Source organism: Ochotona curzoniae, unplaced genomic scaffold, assembly GCF_017591425.1.
Source record: "Ochotona curzoniae isolate NIBS_2020 unplaced genomic scaffold, NIBS_Ocur_1.0 scaffold_4505, whole genome shotgun sequence".
Lineage (NCBI taxonomy): Eukaryota > Metazoa > Chordata > Mammalia > Lagomorpha > Ochotonidae > Ochotona > Ochotona curzoniae.
The window spans coordinates 23795880-23813086 of NW_024467118.1; the positions used below are offsets into that span (position 1 = coordinate 23795880).

General features: G+C 40.5%; 1 protein-coding gene across 1 annotated transcript in view; it reads right to left on the minus strand.

The window, feature by feature from the left end:
• Nucleotides 1-1556: 1556 nt before the first annotated feature.
• Nucleotides 1557-17207, minus strand: part of PDS5A (PDS5 cohesin associated factor A) — a 99117-nt gene continuing 83466 nt past the window's right edge. Inside the window, exons 29-33 of the mRNA XM_040966244.1 lie at nucleotides 16015-16077; nucleotides 14535-14680; nucleotides 13685-13793; nucleotides 8142-8494; nucleotides 1557-4318 (exon numbers count right to left, since the gene is read on the minus strand). Coding sequence (XP_040822178.1) covers nucleotides 4315-4318; nucleotides 8142-8494; nucleotides 13685-13793; nucleotides 14535-14680; nucleotides 16015-16077 — 675 coding nt within the window. The 3' untranslated portion in view covers nucleotides 1557-4314. The remainder of the gene's footprint in view (nucleotides 4319-8141; nucleotides 8495-13684; nucleotides 13794-14534; nucleotides 14681-16014; nucleotides 16078-17207) is intronic.

Sequence of the window (17207 nt, forward strand, 5' to 3'; positions counted from 1 at the left end):
TTTCCTGTTGTCTGGAACAGAGAAAAATACAGTAATTACTTATAAGAAATACTTGTTTGAATGAACCAATAGAAACATTAGTAAATAATATAAAGGAAATTTCAATGAAAAGGCAGGAAAGAGGAACAAGAACATGGGAAATGGTTTAACCCGGATCTGAAAACTCCTCTCAGGGAGAGACCAGAAAACAAGGTTCATTGACTGAAAGAGAACAGAGAACTTGGGAGCTTGAATGACCAGACTCAGTCCTTTGCTTGGGATGTGCCCCTAAGTGCCTTAGTGCTCCCATCAAGTCCAGGCAGCCTGGTAGTCTTGAAACCATTGCAGATTAACAAGTCCTAGAACAAAACTTTGGATTTGACTAGCTCAGCCCAAAATATAATCAGTAGAGACTCACAGTCCATAATAGAAAGTGCTTTGTCCCTGAAATCCTTCTGCATTTCCTGGTAATCTATGGCAACTGTCACTTCAGTCTCAAAGAACTTTCATGCTGTACACACGACTGAATGTGGCCTCAGCCAACTTCCCAGGCTGCCATAGCACAGTACCATGGACCAGGGGACAGTTATTGTCTTACATTTCTGTGTTCTGGAAATGCATAAGTCCTGCCAGGCACCGATGTCATTCAGCTTTTTAAATTTATTTTATTGGAAAGGAAGAGCAGCACTCCCCAAATGCCTACTCTAGTCAGAATGAGCACGGCCAAAGTCAGGAACTCCATTATCCAGATGTCCCACATGGTGGCACCGACCAGGTACTGAGCCATCGTCTGCTGCTTCCCAGCATGCATGGAAGTAGAAAACTGGAAACGCTATGTAGCACAGGATGTGGGCACTGCAGCCAAGTGCGCCATCTTGCAGAATCACAATCCCCACCCAAGGGTTAAGTGTTTTAATGTTAACTGCTGGAAAGATATTGTACAGCTTTAATAAACACTTGCAATGAAGAAACTAACTATTCCCTACCTCCCAGTTAGCTTAATGGCTTCCACATATTTGGCCATGTTCCATGTTGCTACTTCAATTGTAACTGATCTCTAATATGCTGCTTCTCATGTTTTATCAAGAAGGATGGTTGTGATGTTGTTTACTAAAAGGAATGGGTATTATTCAGAATGCAATGGTCTCTGCCAGAGAACAGAGAAAGGAGCCTCAAGGCAGCATTATGTACGCACAAGCAGTGAGACACACCTCCATGTTGAGCCCGATGGTCCATCTGCTCCATTCTTTGAATGAAGGACCTGTGAATGCCAATGTTAGGCTTTGAAATAAGATGTGAGATAAAATCAGTCACTATGAATGAGAAACTAGAGCCCTGATTTACAGGTACTGAACAGGAATTTCATTTCCTACTATCCCAAACGCTGTCACTTTACTTGTACTTAAATATGTACAAGTTCAGCACAGATGCATGTTATTTGCAAACAGCTTCACTCCACAGTTAGCTGAACTTATGGATATAGAACCAGGGGATGATGAAGGGCTGTGTGTGCAAACTTTAACCCATAAAGGGCAAAATAAAAAACCAGATATAATTCTTACCTCTTAATGAGTTCACTTCTTATTCCAGGTTCATTCATGTAACTTTGCTTATTCTCCATAAACTAAATGTGTACGTCCAAAATTACAATGGGTAGACTTATCACAGGGAGTACAAATTAAAAGCTGCTCTTAAGCTCAGAGTTTAAAGAACAACTGAACAACAGCGAAAAAACTCAAGTTATCCCCAAAAATCCATCAAAATTTATCTTTCATCCTGCTCCTTTGTAAGTTACAATAAGTCAGCTCAGAGTACCTAGTGAGAAAGTTGAAAGGTGGCATTTGATTTCTTATTGAATAAGCAGACTCCAGAATCTAAACAGATAAAATGCAAAGACAGCAAATCAACTTGTGACAGGCCAGGAATACATGAATATTCAGGGTTCCACACTACTAAATAATGCTGCATTTCTTGATTTTATTCAAAACTCTGTATCTTTTTTTTTTTTTAGCATTTTATGATAGGATTTTACACTTGTCATTTACACAAATTACAAGGTTCTGCTTCAAGTCTTTAAAAAAATTTCTAAAAATTCAGCCCATGTGCAGCACAAGAATATGCAAAACTACTTTACATTATACACACTTTTTATCAAAGGAGATACAAAATTCTGGCTTGTAGTTTTAGACAAATACAAGAAGCTTCAACCTAGACACAAAGGATTAACATTAATTCTCAAATATAAGTCTGCACTTTGTGTTGTATTTCTCTGAGGCGTGAATATCAAATTCCTAAGAGATTTTGTTTTCCATTTTTAAGGAAAACTGAAAAATTTCCCATGAACACATCCTTAATCTTTTCACCATTCTATTGTTCCCTCCTTTAGTGCCAGACACTTGAGTTACTTAATAAAATCAGGAATGGGCCACTTAGAGGTTAACTCCTTTCCTGTGATGTGAATGAGTCTGCTGCATTTCCTTTAACATGATCGAACATGTGGTAATCTACCACTGCTGGCTAATCTGTTAAGGAGTGAGTCAAAGTCTCTCTCCGTGCACGTTTGCTTGCTGATAAATTCAGGGCCTTCAGAATCAAGCTGTCTGATGCTAAGGGAACTCTCAACTCAAAGTACAACTTGTCCACCAAATGCTCAAGGGACTTCTTTGATACTTGTGCATAGAAACTCTTGTCAGCATAGTGGAGGCAATATTCTATATTTTCTTTCTAAAGTTATGAAAAGGCAGTAGGAAGGATAGAGCTTTTTTGTATTTTTAAAAGATATTGTGTTCTATCACTGGCAGCCGTTTTTTTTTTTTTTTGCCTAACCATCTCCTGATGCCTAAAGATGTGTATGTACTTATATGCATATTTAAAGGAATTGTCCATCTTTCAGATTACAGCCAACTCTTGATTATCTATGAGAACGTAGGGACAACTAATATCAACAAATTTCACTCCAACATTATCATCCCTTTCAATTACATTTCAGTGTTTTATAGCTTCTAAAGACTAAAGCCAATCAAGGTCAAGCTATAACGCCAGTGCTGTTCACTTCCTTTAACTAATGCAGACCCATGATGTTATATAGATAACTGAGAGTTGACTGTAATGTTTATGACTTTAGCCCTTTTACATGAAAAAATTCACAAGAAAATATGATAAAAAAGACTGCCATGACATCTAGAAGCATTTATTTTATGCAAAAACCTTTAAATATGAATGTGTACATCAAATTGCACACATTACCTATGCTGAACAATGTCAAGAAACAAAATTTTGATGCCAACAGTTGTCTTTTAAAATAAACATTAAAACAGCCCAGACTGGCATACAAAAACCAGAACACTTATTCCTCAATAGCACGATGCTGAAACTTGGTAGGGAGCCTGATCACCTCTAACTTCCCTTTACAAAGCTGCCAAAGTCCAACCATTTTAAAAAATTGACTTTTTCTTTAATATCAGTAATAAAAATCTGGTGAGAAATATTATAAAACCAAATGCGGGGCAATCTTTACTCCTTAAAAATTCCAAATATTCCAACATAACTAGGAGTAAAAACTGTTTTAAAGTGAAACGCTTTAGGAAACAAACAAATATGTACACTTATTGCAAATTATATTAAACCTAAAATGGCGGTGAAATCAAAATATGAAGTGTTTACTACTTGCAAATCAATAATAATTTTAATTATTTTCTCACTCTGATAAAAATCAGAAAGAAACATTTATAAAATTGCCACCACGTCACTTTTCATAGCAGGGAACTGAAATTTGTACATCTCATTTTTGCAGAAAAGTAGGCAGGCAGAAAGAATTATACATAAAGTTTCCAAAAGGAAAAACAAAGAAATATTTCATTTGATTTCTCTTATTCTAAAAAATTACTTCAGTAGACTTCTATTTTTTCTTGTGTAACATGGGAATTCCTGGCTCTAAAATGGATGAATTTTCAGTGTCAGTATAAGGATATCTTGTTATTTTCTTTAAAATAAAAACTGCAGCATGGAAATTAATGGTGCATTATGCGTTTAAACTCCAGATATGCAGGAACTGGAACCAAATGTTAAGCAATTTGCTTAATTATTGACTTTTCCTAAGAAAAGTCTGAGGGGGGAGGGTATAACAGAGTGGCTTTTAGCCTCTCTCTCAAGAGTTTTTCCTGTACATTTCCATCAAAGGATTTGTGGTTATGTGAAAAGGAAGTCATAGTTTCTTTCAGTTTTCAAGGCAGAAAGTGTGTGTTCAGTGAACTTCATTCTCCAAGGTTTTGCAGAAGCTGGGTGGGGCCTGCTTCAGTTTGGCCTTCATTTTCTCTTTGCAAGTGACTTTTCTTTTTACCTTAGGAACAGGAATAGAACACAAAGTTAGAAAACCAAAACATAGTGATTTTACCTAATTCCTTAAAAAATTTTTTAAATGTTATTAACAGTTAAAAAAATTGTTCCTTAAGTTATATAACATAACATTAAGTTTTGGTTTTCGTATCTTAAAATTAAAATAAAACATAAGTGTATATTTTCACGTTAGACACCACAGTTTGTTATGAACTGCTACAACTATTACCACCATCCAGCCATCTTTAGGCAATGCTCCCAAGTGGAACTCTATACCCACCACAAACTCAGGCCAGTCTGCTAAGCTCCTGGCACTCAGCACTCTATTTCTTTCTTTTTTTTTTTTAAAGACTTATTTTTATTATGTTTTTATTGGAAAGGCGGATATACAGAGAGGAGAGACAGAGAGGAAGATCTTCTGTCTGATGATTCACTCCCCAAGTGAGCGCAACGGGCCGATGCTATGCCGATCCGAAGCCAGGAGCCTCTTCCGGGTCTCCCACGCGGGTGCAGGGTCCCAAAGCTTTGGGCCGTCCTCAACTGCTTTCCTGGGCCACAGCTGGACGGGAAGCGGGGCTGCCGGGATAGAACCGGCACCCATGTGGGATCCCAGGGGTGCAAGGCTAGGACCTTAACCACTGTGCCACCGCGCCGGGCCCAGCACTCTATTTCTTATATAAGAACTTGTCTACTGCAGGTACCTTCCCAGACAAAATTATTTAACAGTGGTCTCTATGGGTCAGCCTACCTCACAATTTCATCTGCTTTATCAACTAATTAAAAAAAAAACATTGAATTCTTTTATTGTACTAATCGATCAAATGCCCTAAAGTAAAAGTCTTTAACTTCCCTCTGGCTCTGACAAGCTGAGGGAAGCATGCTCTAAGAAATCAAGAACCTGGGGTCTGGCGCTGTAGTGAGGTGAAATTCCTTGCCTTGCATGCACTGGGATCCCATGTGGGCTGCTGGCTCATGTTCTGGGAGACACGCTTCCTACTCAACTCTCTTCTTGTGGCCTGGAAAAGCAGTCAAGGATGGCCCAAAGCCTGAGAACCCTGCACCCACATGTAGGACCTAGAAGAGGCTCCTGGTTCTTGGCTTTGGATCTGTTTAGTTCCAACCTTTGTGGCTACTTGAGGAGTGATTGAACAGATGAAGATCTTCCTCTATCTCAAGACATCTTAGAAGAAATCAACAACCTATCCAATCTGGGTGCTTCAGAATGGCAAGTGCTCAGCAGGGTGTCTTGAACCCTGAACAGTATTTGTCCAATCCATAACAGAGCAGACACAGGCAATTATGCTTTGGGATCTATGCACCAGATTTGCACTATCAATACTTTAATATGGATTCTCTGGAGTAAGTCACTTTTTTTGGAAGAGCTTGTTAGGATTCCAAGCACAGACCTAATCCTAGAGCTTAAGCGCAAAGCTGTATATCTGTTTTGTGAACAAGAAAAAAAAAAAAAAGACAAGTGGAGATAACAGAAAGTTTATGGACATACTTCTACATTTGGTTCACCACAAACTGACAGTCAACAAGCAAATGAGAAGTTTCTGAAATACTTGGATAAAATATTTGATCTACTCTAGATTTATGAGTGTATCATCTACATCTAGAGGTAACGATCCAATTTCACTGAGAATAAAAGACCATCACAGAATTCTGTATTTTGAACAGACTGCTGATGTACTAACTGGCATACCTAAGAAATGTAAGATGTCTTTTTACCTTTTTTTTTTTAAAAAACACTTATTTATATTTATCTGCAAGTTACAGGCAAAGAATCAAAGGAGAAAAAGAGATGATCTTCCACTTGCAGGCCGATTTCCCCAAACAGTCAAAATGGCTAGGTCAGAGCCAGGAGTTCCATCCAGGTTTCCCACACAAGTTGGAGGGGCTTACAGACTTGGCATCTTGTGCTGCTTCCCCAGATCATTAGCAGGGAATGGTTTATGATGCAGAGCAGCAGGACATGGTCCAGTGCCCACATGTGATGCTGGCAATGCAGGCCATGGCTTTTCCCACTAAGTCACAACAGCAACACTTACAGGAGACTTTGTAAGATGTTTAAGGTGGCTCAATACCACTATCAGCTCTTTTGGGTTTTATTTTATTTAATGATGTCGGGGCACACTATATAAACACAGGGTAATCACAGGGTAATGGGTTTTATCAGATGCACGAACTGACTGGTACTAAAAATGTTTTCAAGATTCAAATATATATTTAGATATCCTGGTTTAATAGCAGGCTGTTTTACAACGTTGCATGACAGAAAGTGGAAGGTGAGGTCATCTGGCTCAAAGGTGATAATTAGTACATTTTGTGTGACTGGAAATGGTTAATTTCAACTTTAAAAATAGGCAGGACTTTTGTCTGGCAATTGAAGTGCTAGAATCCCTTCTCGGGCCACATGGCAGACACTAGGAAGCAGCAGGGATAACTGGGTTCCTTTCACTCACCTGGAAGTGGACCGAGTTTACAGATCCAAACTTACAAGCATTTAAGGAAATGGACCAGTGGAATGAGAGCACTCCATATTTTTCTCATATCAAAACAAAACCAAAACATCTTTACAGAATTTCACAACTACCACGAAAACCACTAATTTTTCTGTGTTTGGAAAATGTTATTAACCTGCATAGGCCATTAGCAGGCCATTATTATCCAAAATAATGATAAAAATTATTAGGCCCTTATTGGATATGAAGCACAGTTCTAAATGTTATGTAGTTACTTAATTCTCAAAACAATCTTTTCTTGATTCGGAACTTCGTTTCCCATGTGTGTAGAAAGTAACTGGGCCCTTCGTTGTTGTTGCTCTACCAGCTGTCTTAACAGGGTACGGCACAAGGTGGAACAGCTGAGGGCGTTTTCATATGAGATTTAGATCGGTTACAATGCTGGCGCCTCAGAGCATTCCTTTAATGTAAGCACTATTAGATTTTCTTTCTGCTAATGAAGAGGAAACAGAGGATCCAAAGCAAAGGTCTAGGATTGGAAAGTTGGCTTTCTTTTTTCTTTTTTTAAAGATCATTTATGCTTATTGAAAGGGCAGATACATAGAAAGAAAGATCTTCTGTTTGCTGATTCACTCCCCCCCAAGTGGTTCAATGGCTGGAGCTGAGCTGAAGCCAGGAGGCTCCGTCAGGTCACCAATGTGGGTACCTAGGCTATAAGCAGGGAACTGGATGGGAAATGGAGCAACCAGGACTCGAACTGGCAACAATATGGGATGCCAGCACTTAAAAGTGGAGGATTAGCCAGTTGGGTTATAGTGCCGGCTCTGCCTAAGCTATTATCACAGTACAAACAAATTTCAAGAATTAGGATATTGTAGATAGTCATTCTTTAAAATTCTGCCTTAAAATTCTTACCTTAAAAATGGAAGTTGAAAATGCACATGGATTAAGTTATTCAGGATGCCTGCTGCATTATCAAAGTGTTCTTTACTGCGAACGCAGTTTCCGATATGGTGCACAGCAGGCAGTCTGTGATGGTCGTGATGCTCAGGTTACGGCTCTGGCCTAGCTAGCCCTGGCTGTTACAGGCACTAGGTGGTGGGGTGGTGCGCTGTAGAGTGTGTGTATGTAGGGCGGGGGATAGGCATCAAGTGGAAACTCTTTTCTTTGCCATTCTGCCTTTCAAATAAAATATGTAAAATGGAAACTATGAGATAGCAGAGAACACTATTCTAACCTTGGTAGGAAACCACGGGCACTTTTCACTCCCAAATAACCAGGTGGCTTGGTGGGTTGTGGTGGTGTTGGACATGTTAAGACAAAATGTCTAAACTGACACATCAGGAAAAGGATGTACAGTACCTTTGTAAGTCAATTTGTCTCTCTGTTGGTGTTGCCTTTTTGGTAACATCTTGCAATTTGGGTGCTTTGGCATTGCCTGCTTCCAACCCGCCTGGGCTCTCCTGACTGACAGCAGCTCTCTTCCTTCCTTTGCTGACAGGTTTGTTTAAATCATCATTTTTTGTTGCATTGCCCTGAGATTCAGACTTGGGTCGACGTCCTCTCCTGGGTTTCGACGGGGCAGGTGGGCCGGATTCACCCTCCTGGTCCTCGTGTTTTTGCTGGATGTTCTCGGCGCCAGCCGCCGTTACTGTCCTTTTCTTCCCCCGGTCACTGCTGATATTGCCCTGGGGAGCCGGATCAGAATTAATCTCCTAAAACAACAAAAAAATTCAATAAACACAAATTCCTTAAATTCATAAGAACCACTTGTATTAGACAAAAATTTTCATAATATGTTAAAGAAGTTGGGATTCCAAGACTTTTCATGAACTGTTTATATTCCTTAGGAAAGTATGTTCCTCGAGGACAGCCTCGTTGATGCCTCAACAGCACCTATGAACAATGTGTTCAGTACACGTCAGTTAATATCACCGAAAATCAAAAAAGTTTGGTTATGCTATCTTAATCTCATTCTAAAGGGAAACCTTTTTATTGGAAGCATATTCTAAATTTATCACTTTTTAAAAATTCATTGATTTGGGTATTTTTTATTGGAAAGGCAGTTACAGAGAGAATGAGAATCTTTTGCTGGATCATTCCCACACATGGGCACTGTGAACAGAGCTGAGCTGTTCTGCAGCCAGGAGCCAGGAGCTCGCCCACAGGTCTCTCACATGGGTGCAGGGTACTGAGGACTAGGGCCTCCCTTCATTGCTTTTACAGGCCATAAGCAGGAAGCTGGATTGAAAGTGGAACAGTCAATTCATGAACTGTTGCCCATATGGGATGCTGGCCTGCCTGGCTTACCCTACAACACAGCCCCAAACACAATGTATCACTATTTATAAAGAAGTATTTTCCTAATTAAAATGTATTTTTCTTTCTTCATAGAGGATGTAAGTATACACAATATCTGCTGTGCTATAACATACAGTTCTTTACTCATTGCATTCATTAAAACTTTCCTTTTCATATCATTCACTTTATATACACACACACATATTTTAAGATTTATTTATTTTTATTGGAAAGTCAGACAGAGAGGAAGCTCTTCCATCTGCTGATTCACTCCCCAAGTGGCTGGAACGGACATAGCTGAGCCAACCTGAAGCAAGGAGCCAGTAAACTCCTCCAGGTCTACCACGCCTCGACTGCTTTCCCAAGCCACAAGCAGGGAGCTGGATGGGAAGTGGGGTCCCCAGGATAGAAACTGGTGTTCATATGAGATCCGGGCGCATGCAAGGTGAGGACTTTAGTCAGCAGGCTATACTGCTAGGCCATACATTTCCTTTTTCAAAATAAATTCATCTAACATATTCTAACAAAATCTCACTTTACTACAACAGACACGAAGGACATCTGGAGACAGTTTTCAGAATTAGTGACCTTTATATGGAAGATATTAAGAAATATATTAAATTTAATTGACCCATAATTTTCATCCAAACACCTGTATCTTTTAAAATTAATTTTCACTTGTTCAAAAAAAATCTATTCATGATAAAGAGAGAAAAGAATTTACTTAAGCAAAAATTCAAAACAGAAAAGTAAGTGAGAAAATCCACAAATTGGCTTTCATTTTAATGTTAAACCTCACTGTGGAAAGATGCTGAGAGTCTGTTAACACACTCTTTAGGGCCAGCACTGAGGCAAAATAGACCTCAGTTCATGTCCCATTTATACTACTATGCACTGGTAATCCAACTCCCCGTTAGTGGCCTGGGAAAGGCAGCAGAGCATGGCATCAAATATTTGGAATGCTGCAACCCATGTGTGAGACCTGGAAGAAACCTCTGGTTTCTTGGATTTTGGATTCACCGAGCCCTGGGCATTGCGGCCATCAGGAATGTGCACCAGCAAATGGAAAAATCCCTCTCAGTCTCCATCTCTCTGTAATTCTTCCACATCAATAAATAATTTTTTTAAAGAACAGAAAATTTATTTTTAAGTAAGAAAATAAGACTATGGGCCCAGTGGTATGGCCTAGCAGCTCAAGTCCTCGCCTTGAACACGCCGGGATCCCATATGGGCACTGGTTCTAATCGCGGAAGCTCCACTTCCCATCCTGCTCCCTGCTTGTGGCCTGGGAAAGCAATTGAGGATGGCCCAAAGCCTTGGGACTCTGCACCCTCATGTGGGAGACCCGGAAGAAGTTCCTGGCTCCTGGCTTTGGATTGGCTCAGCACCGGCTGTTGCAGCTCACTTGGGGAGTGAATCATCGGATGGAAGATCTTCCTCTTTGTCTCTCCTCCTCTCTGTATATCTGACTTTCCAATAATAAATAAATAAATCTTAAAAATAATAATAATAGTACTATGTTGAGACTGTAAAGGGCTGACCACTCCAAAATAAGGTCTTAATTGTGCTATTACAGAAGTTAAAATTTTAGGCTGAGGCGGAAAACATTAACAAATTGCACTAGATAAGCAACTACATCCCAAAATGTATCACCTCTTAGAATACATTATAAATAAGTAAGAGTGTTGTATTATTTATTTTTATTTGTATGGCAGAATTACAGACAGTAAGATCTAATATTTGCTGGCTGACTCCATAAACAGCCACAAAAGCCAGAGCTGGGACAGGCTAAAGACAGGAGCTTTTTTTTTTTTTTAAGATTTATTTTAGTTTTATTGGAAAGGCGGATATACAGAGAGGAGAAACAGAGAGGAAGGTCTTCCATCCGATGATTCACTCCCCAAGTAAGCGCAACGGGCCAATGCTATGCTGATCCGAAGCCAGGAGCCTCTTCTGGGTCTCCCACGTGGGTACAGGGTCCCAAAGCTTTGGGCCATCCTCCCCTGCTTTCCCAGGCCACAGGCAGGGAGCTGGATGGGAAGCGGGGCTGCCGGGATTAGAACCGGCGCCCATATGGGATCCCGGGGGTGCAAGGCTAGGATCTTAACCACTGTGCCACCGCGCCAGGCCCAAGCCAGGAGCTTTGTCCAGATCCCGTAACGGGGTGGCAGGAGGCATTTCTTTCACCAGGGCAGGAACTGGGAGATTTACTTGGAAACAGAGCTGCCGGACATGAAGCAGTGCAGGCACCACACAGTGATGAATTCTAGGCAAGGATCCCATGTATTTCCAGGTATTGCTTTGAAGATATGAAATTATTTATACTTAAGCAGAGAGAACACACTCCTCCAAGTGCCTGGTTCACCTTAAAAAGGCCTGTAACATGCTCCAACTGGGGCCACAGGCGGCTGTTGGAAACTCAATGCATATATGGCACATGGGTGGCAGTAACCAAATTACTTGAGCCACCATCAGTGTCCCCAAGATATGTATTAATACATCCAAGACTGCTTCTCAGGCCCTCCAGGATGGGCAGATGTACCTGTCCTAAGCAGTGCCCTGTACACTAAACCTGCTGCCTGCCTTCTCCAAACCAACAGCAGACTTGAATACAAATAACAAAGAGTATGGCTAGAAAGAAACCAGAAAATTCACCTTTATCAGTTTCAGTGCAGGAAATGAATTTGGAAAAATATTTAAGCTATAATAAAATAACCATATCTTATGTACCTCATAGTAAGAATAAAAAATTCGATGACAACCACAAATACACGATGAGCAAAAAAAGCCAAGCATGTTAAGAATACTGTTCTATGGGAAAAGATATCTAATAGTAGTGGCAGGCCATTATTGCAGATAAAGGTTACCAATCTATTGCTGATAGAAAAATAATTTAAGTTAGATAACACAGTTGAACAGCTGGCAGTAAATAACTACACTTTCAACTGAGTTTCTTGGTAATGCACCTGGGAACGCAGTGTAAGAAGGCCCCCGTCCTTGGGCTCTTGCACCCATGTGGGAGACCTGGAAGAAGCTCCTAGCTGCTGACCTTTAACTGGCTCAGCTCTGGCCTTTGCAGCCATCTGGGTACTGAACCAGAGGATACTACCATCTCTGTCTATGCTTTTTTCTCAATCTATTAATTCTAGCCTTTGAAGCAAAGAAAGACAAGAAACAAACAAACAAACAAAAAAAGTTTAAAGTGAAGAATGTGGCTGTGAGGGTGGGCGATTGTTACAACAATAAAGACACTGGCTGGGATGCCTCCTTTCCATATGGGAGTGCTTTGGTTCCCATCAAGTCTGTGGTTCCTGCTCCTGTGCACCCTGGAAAGCAGATGATGTCACAAGTGCTTGAGTCCTGGCCAAGAAGAATGAGCTCCAATTCAGCCTGGCCCTGATGCAGGCATTTATGGGGCAAATCAGCAGATGGAAAATCTGTCTCCTTCAAATAGTACAAATATTCATGAATCTAACAGAAACAACAGCGTTCTTGGTGACATATAGCTGTAATTGTTAAAATTCCAGAAGTTCTTGGTTCCTACTCTTTCAAGCTATTGAGAAAGTCAATATCATAGAAGGACACAATTAGGAGTGACTAATTTTATAATATTATTATTAAAGGAAGCATGTAGATACAGGAGAAACACAACTAGAGAACAGACACAGAGTTACAGGCAGTGGTATATACACACATAGGAAACACAGTTTGTTGTTGTTTCTGACTTTCTTAAGTGTTTCAGTATAAAGGTGTTGCAGATAAAGGTGTTGCCCCTGGTGCCAGCATCCCATATGGCAAAAGAGACTAGCAAAGCAGTGGAAGATGGCTCAAGCCCTTGCATTTCTGCATCCACATGGGAGATCCAGAAGAAGCTCCTGGCTTCGGTCTTTACACTGGCCCAGCTCTGAAGGTTGGGGGATGAAATAACAGATGGAAAACTTACTTTTCGTTTGTAAGAAAGATTTACAGAGAGTGAAGGAGAGACAGAGACAGAGCTCTTCCATTGCTGGTTCAGACTGCAGCAAGCTGCCTGGAGCTTTTTACAGCGCTCCCACTTGGGGGCAGGGGGCCAAGCACTTGAGTTGCCTGCCACTATTTTCCCAGGTACGTTACCCAAGAACTTGATTGGAAGGGGGTAGCCAGCACTCCATTCAGCGCCCACATGGGATGCTGGCATCTCAAGCAGAGGTTTAACTTACCATGGGGCCTGCATCTCTGTCTCCTTTGAAATCTGCCTTTCAAATAATTAAATATTCCAATTTATTTGAATGGCAGAATTACAGAGAGGGAAACACAAAGGGAAACACAGATCTTATATCTGATGTTTCACACCCCAATGGCCACAACAGCCAACACTGGGAAACTGAGAAGTCAGAAGCCAGGAGCATCGTCTAGGTCATCTGAACACGTCGGCCATCTTGTTGCTTTCTCAAGCACGTTATCAGGGAGCTAGACAGAAAAGTGGAGCCACTGGGGCCTGTATGAGATACAACATGAGAAATGGTATCTTCACCCTCTATGTCACAACAACAGGGACAGTTTCCAAACTCCTGCTATGAAGTTGTAATTTCATGGCAAAAATATATTTAGGTAGTAATATTTACCTTATTCTTCACCGGTTCAACATTCTTTACAGGAGTAACAGAAATAATTCTCACAGGGTTCTCCTCATTTTCACTAATGCCAGTTTCTCCAGACTCTGAACTCTGCTCCCTGTTGTAGAAAAATAAATCCTGGCTAATTATTTTTTGACATGAATAGAAAGTTCATTCTGCTATTGTAACAATAAGGAAAGTCCTATTTTGCCATAGAAATCTTGCCAAGTGATCCAGTGACAGCAAGAAACAGATCACCGATGGTTAAAGATTACCGCCTTTTTATATCATAATATTGATTGCCATAGAAGACAGAATTTACTGCCTATAAATCATCTAATGAAAAAGATTGGGAAGAAAGAAAGAAACAAGAACTAACCTCAATCTCGGGGACAGAAAACCCTAAAACAAAAATAAAACTACAAATCATGGCAGAGTAATTTCCTGTGGAGTCTTGTCACACGAGGGAGGCGGTTGTAGGAAAATGCATTGTGCACTGTAGTAACTTCATTAAAGTAAAAGGAAAAAATCCCAATTCAATTTAAAACACTGTATTTTCAGGCTTTCTAAGCTCTGAGTCTTCTGCGGTATGTAAAAATCAACATTTCCACATAATTAGTTATATCAGAAATTCTTGTTGCCCCAATTACCTTTTCGATACACTAAGAATGCAATATAGTTTCAGAATGCGTAACATTCTGGGTTCTCATCACAAAAAAAAATACTGAAATTAAACAGAAAGGTTCATTTTACAATATACTGATCTGAGGAATAAATTGAAACACAAACCAAGTAGAGATTAAATAAAGCAGATTGTAGAAAAATAAAAAAGCAAGTAAGACAAAAAACAGCAATTGACCTTGATCGATTTCCGGTTGCAGCATTCAGCTCTGAATTTACATTAATATTACTTCCACCCTCAGTGCCAGTGCTTCTTACATAAGGCTTCCTTCCCGTTGCTGATAAAGGCTTGTTTACTGCACCAAGTACTCCTGTAGGCTTTGGCTAAAAATGACACACACGTTATTTTATATCTTACTTAAAGGAACACATATAATAGACACAAGTAAGAAATACAATTTAGCTTAAGGTAAAAAAAAAATCTGTTACAAACTTAAGTGCATTAGAACTCTCTCATCTTAATACATTTCAGTCATCAGCATCACTGCTACCTAATAACAGCTAAGGCAATAGTTCTCATTCCTTGCTGCTCAATCAAAAAGTGCCTCTAAAGAAAATGGATAATGATTTAGAAACAACTTGTTAAATATACAAAGAAATAATTTAGAGATTACGTTAGAAACGGTTGCTATCTTAGTATTCAAGATTGCAACACAACAACTTAATGGAATATAAATTATCTAACTATCTAATTATCATTAGTCTTTTAAAACTATTGTTTGCAACTTATTTACAGCATTAATCAGGTAAATTTGAAGTTAAAGTTTGGCCCACATGTGCTGTGGGTGCAGGGTCTGTGAGTCCCACAGGTGGGGGTTCCGTTGGAGCCTGGCCTGGTGGGCTCGCCAGTGCAGTGGGTGCCAACTTGTGAGCCCTGGGGGCAGGATTCTGGCAGGGGCCAGGTTGCCTATCCCAGGTCTTTGGGCACGCCTGCAAGAATTGGTTCTCCCCACTGCAAAAACATAGTAGTAGAAAGCTGGCCCAGATCCACATAGAGGAAATATCAGCACATTGGGGCCTGCAGAGGTCACCTGGGACGACAGCAGAGGAAGGAGAGCAGAACAAATTGAACAACTACCACAGCCAAATGATGACAGCAAAAATCTAAGCGAATGGAGATTCCAAGGTTGACAATGCGAACCAATGGACACTGGAAGGTTCCCTCATCCTTGGACTAGTGAGAGGGACAGCATTTGTAACTACTGCAACCACCTGGGCAGAAGCCTCAGAGTGTGTGCCACATCAGGACCCTGGGCTAATATCAGGAGTCCGTTCCCTATGACCAAGTACTGGGGTAGCTGGGGAGCTAAGCTGGGTATGGCTTCTTCCCTTAGCTTCCCACTTCTCCCAAAAAGAAGAAAAAATAGAAAATCTGGAAACAATGATCACATCTACTTTTCCCTAACCCTTATCCTTCCTACCCTGATCAACTATGTGAATATCTAAATTTTTCTTTAAAAATTGAAGTTTGATATTAATAATAAGAATAAATAATAGAAAAATCAGAACAACAACTTGTGGCAGAAAAAAAGCCTGAGATAACACGAGATGTCAGAAATGCACAAACATAATCTCTGGAAATCAAAAAGTAGTATGTCCAAGAAAAGGAGATAATAATATAAAATAATGATCACAAAATACTCATGCCCATAATATACCTTTCCGGTTAGCAGTAGTACTCTTGTCTCTTCTGATATATAGCTCTTGTCATTAGCAAAATCCTATTTTAAAAAAGAAACAAAGCAGTGAACAGGTCTATTTTTACTGCCCAACAAAGCTTTATGTGGCATTGTTCCTTCCAATAACTATTGCAGAAGCCAACGGGGATAGGATCCAACTTGGGATACCTACAAGCTGTAACAGGGCATCTGGGTTTGTACTTCTCTAAGGCTCACCCTGGCAGGCAGCACATGATGGCACAAGGATTTGCGTACTGTGGCTCAGTTGGGATTTCTAGATGAAGTTCCTCACTCTTGGCTTTGCCATGTCACAGCTGTTTTGGGAATACACTGTACGTATTTGAAGAGTGAATTCTGAACTAGCAAGTGGAAAATTTCCTGGTATCTCTGACTTTCAAATAAATGGGAAAAAGTCAACCAAAAGTGTGGGGGGCTGGTGTTACGGTGCAACAGGTTGCTGCTGAATAAAATGTTGGCATCCCACAGATACAGGTTCAGATTCCCATTGGTCTGCTTCCAATTACTTCCCAGTTCAAAAGCGTGGCAAAGCAGTGAAAGCTGGCTGAAGTGCCTGCACTCCTGGGAGCCATATGGGAGACCTGGAGGAATTCCAGGATCCTGGTTTAAGTCTGGCACAGTCCTGCCTGTTGTAGCCATTGGAGAGCGAACCAGCCAACAGAAGACTTTTCACACACACTCTGTAATCTGAAACCTTAAAATGCATAAATATATATTTTTAAGATTTATTTATTTCCATTGCAAAGTCAGATATAGAGAGAGGACGAGAGACAAGAGAAACATCCTCCATCCGATGATTTATTCCCTGAATGACCGCAATGGCCAGTGCCATGCTGATCTGAAGCCAGGAGCCAGGAACCTGTTCTAGGTCTGCCACGCAGGTGAAGGATCCCAAGGTTTTGGGCAGTCCAAAATCGCTTTCCCAGGCCACAAGTAGGAAGCTGGATGGGAAGTGGGGCCGCCGAACAGAACCGGTGCCCATATGGGATCCTGGTGAATCCAAGGTGAGGATCTCAGCTGCCAGGCCATGGTGCCAGACCCCATAAATCAAGTTTGAAAGTAAAAATCCAATCACATTTGTGATAATGCATTTAATAAACTTAATCATGTCGTTTTAAATTTTATCAATGGAAAATAATATAGCCGAATGTCTT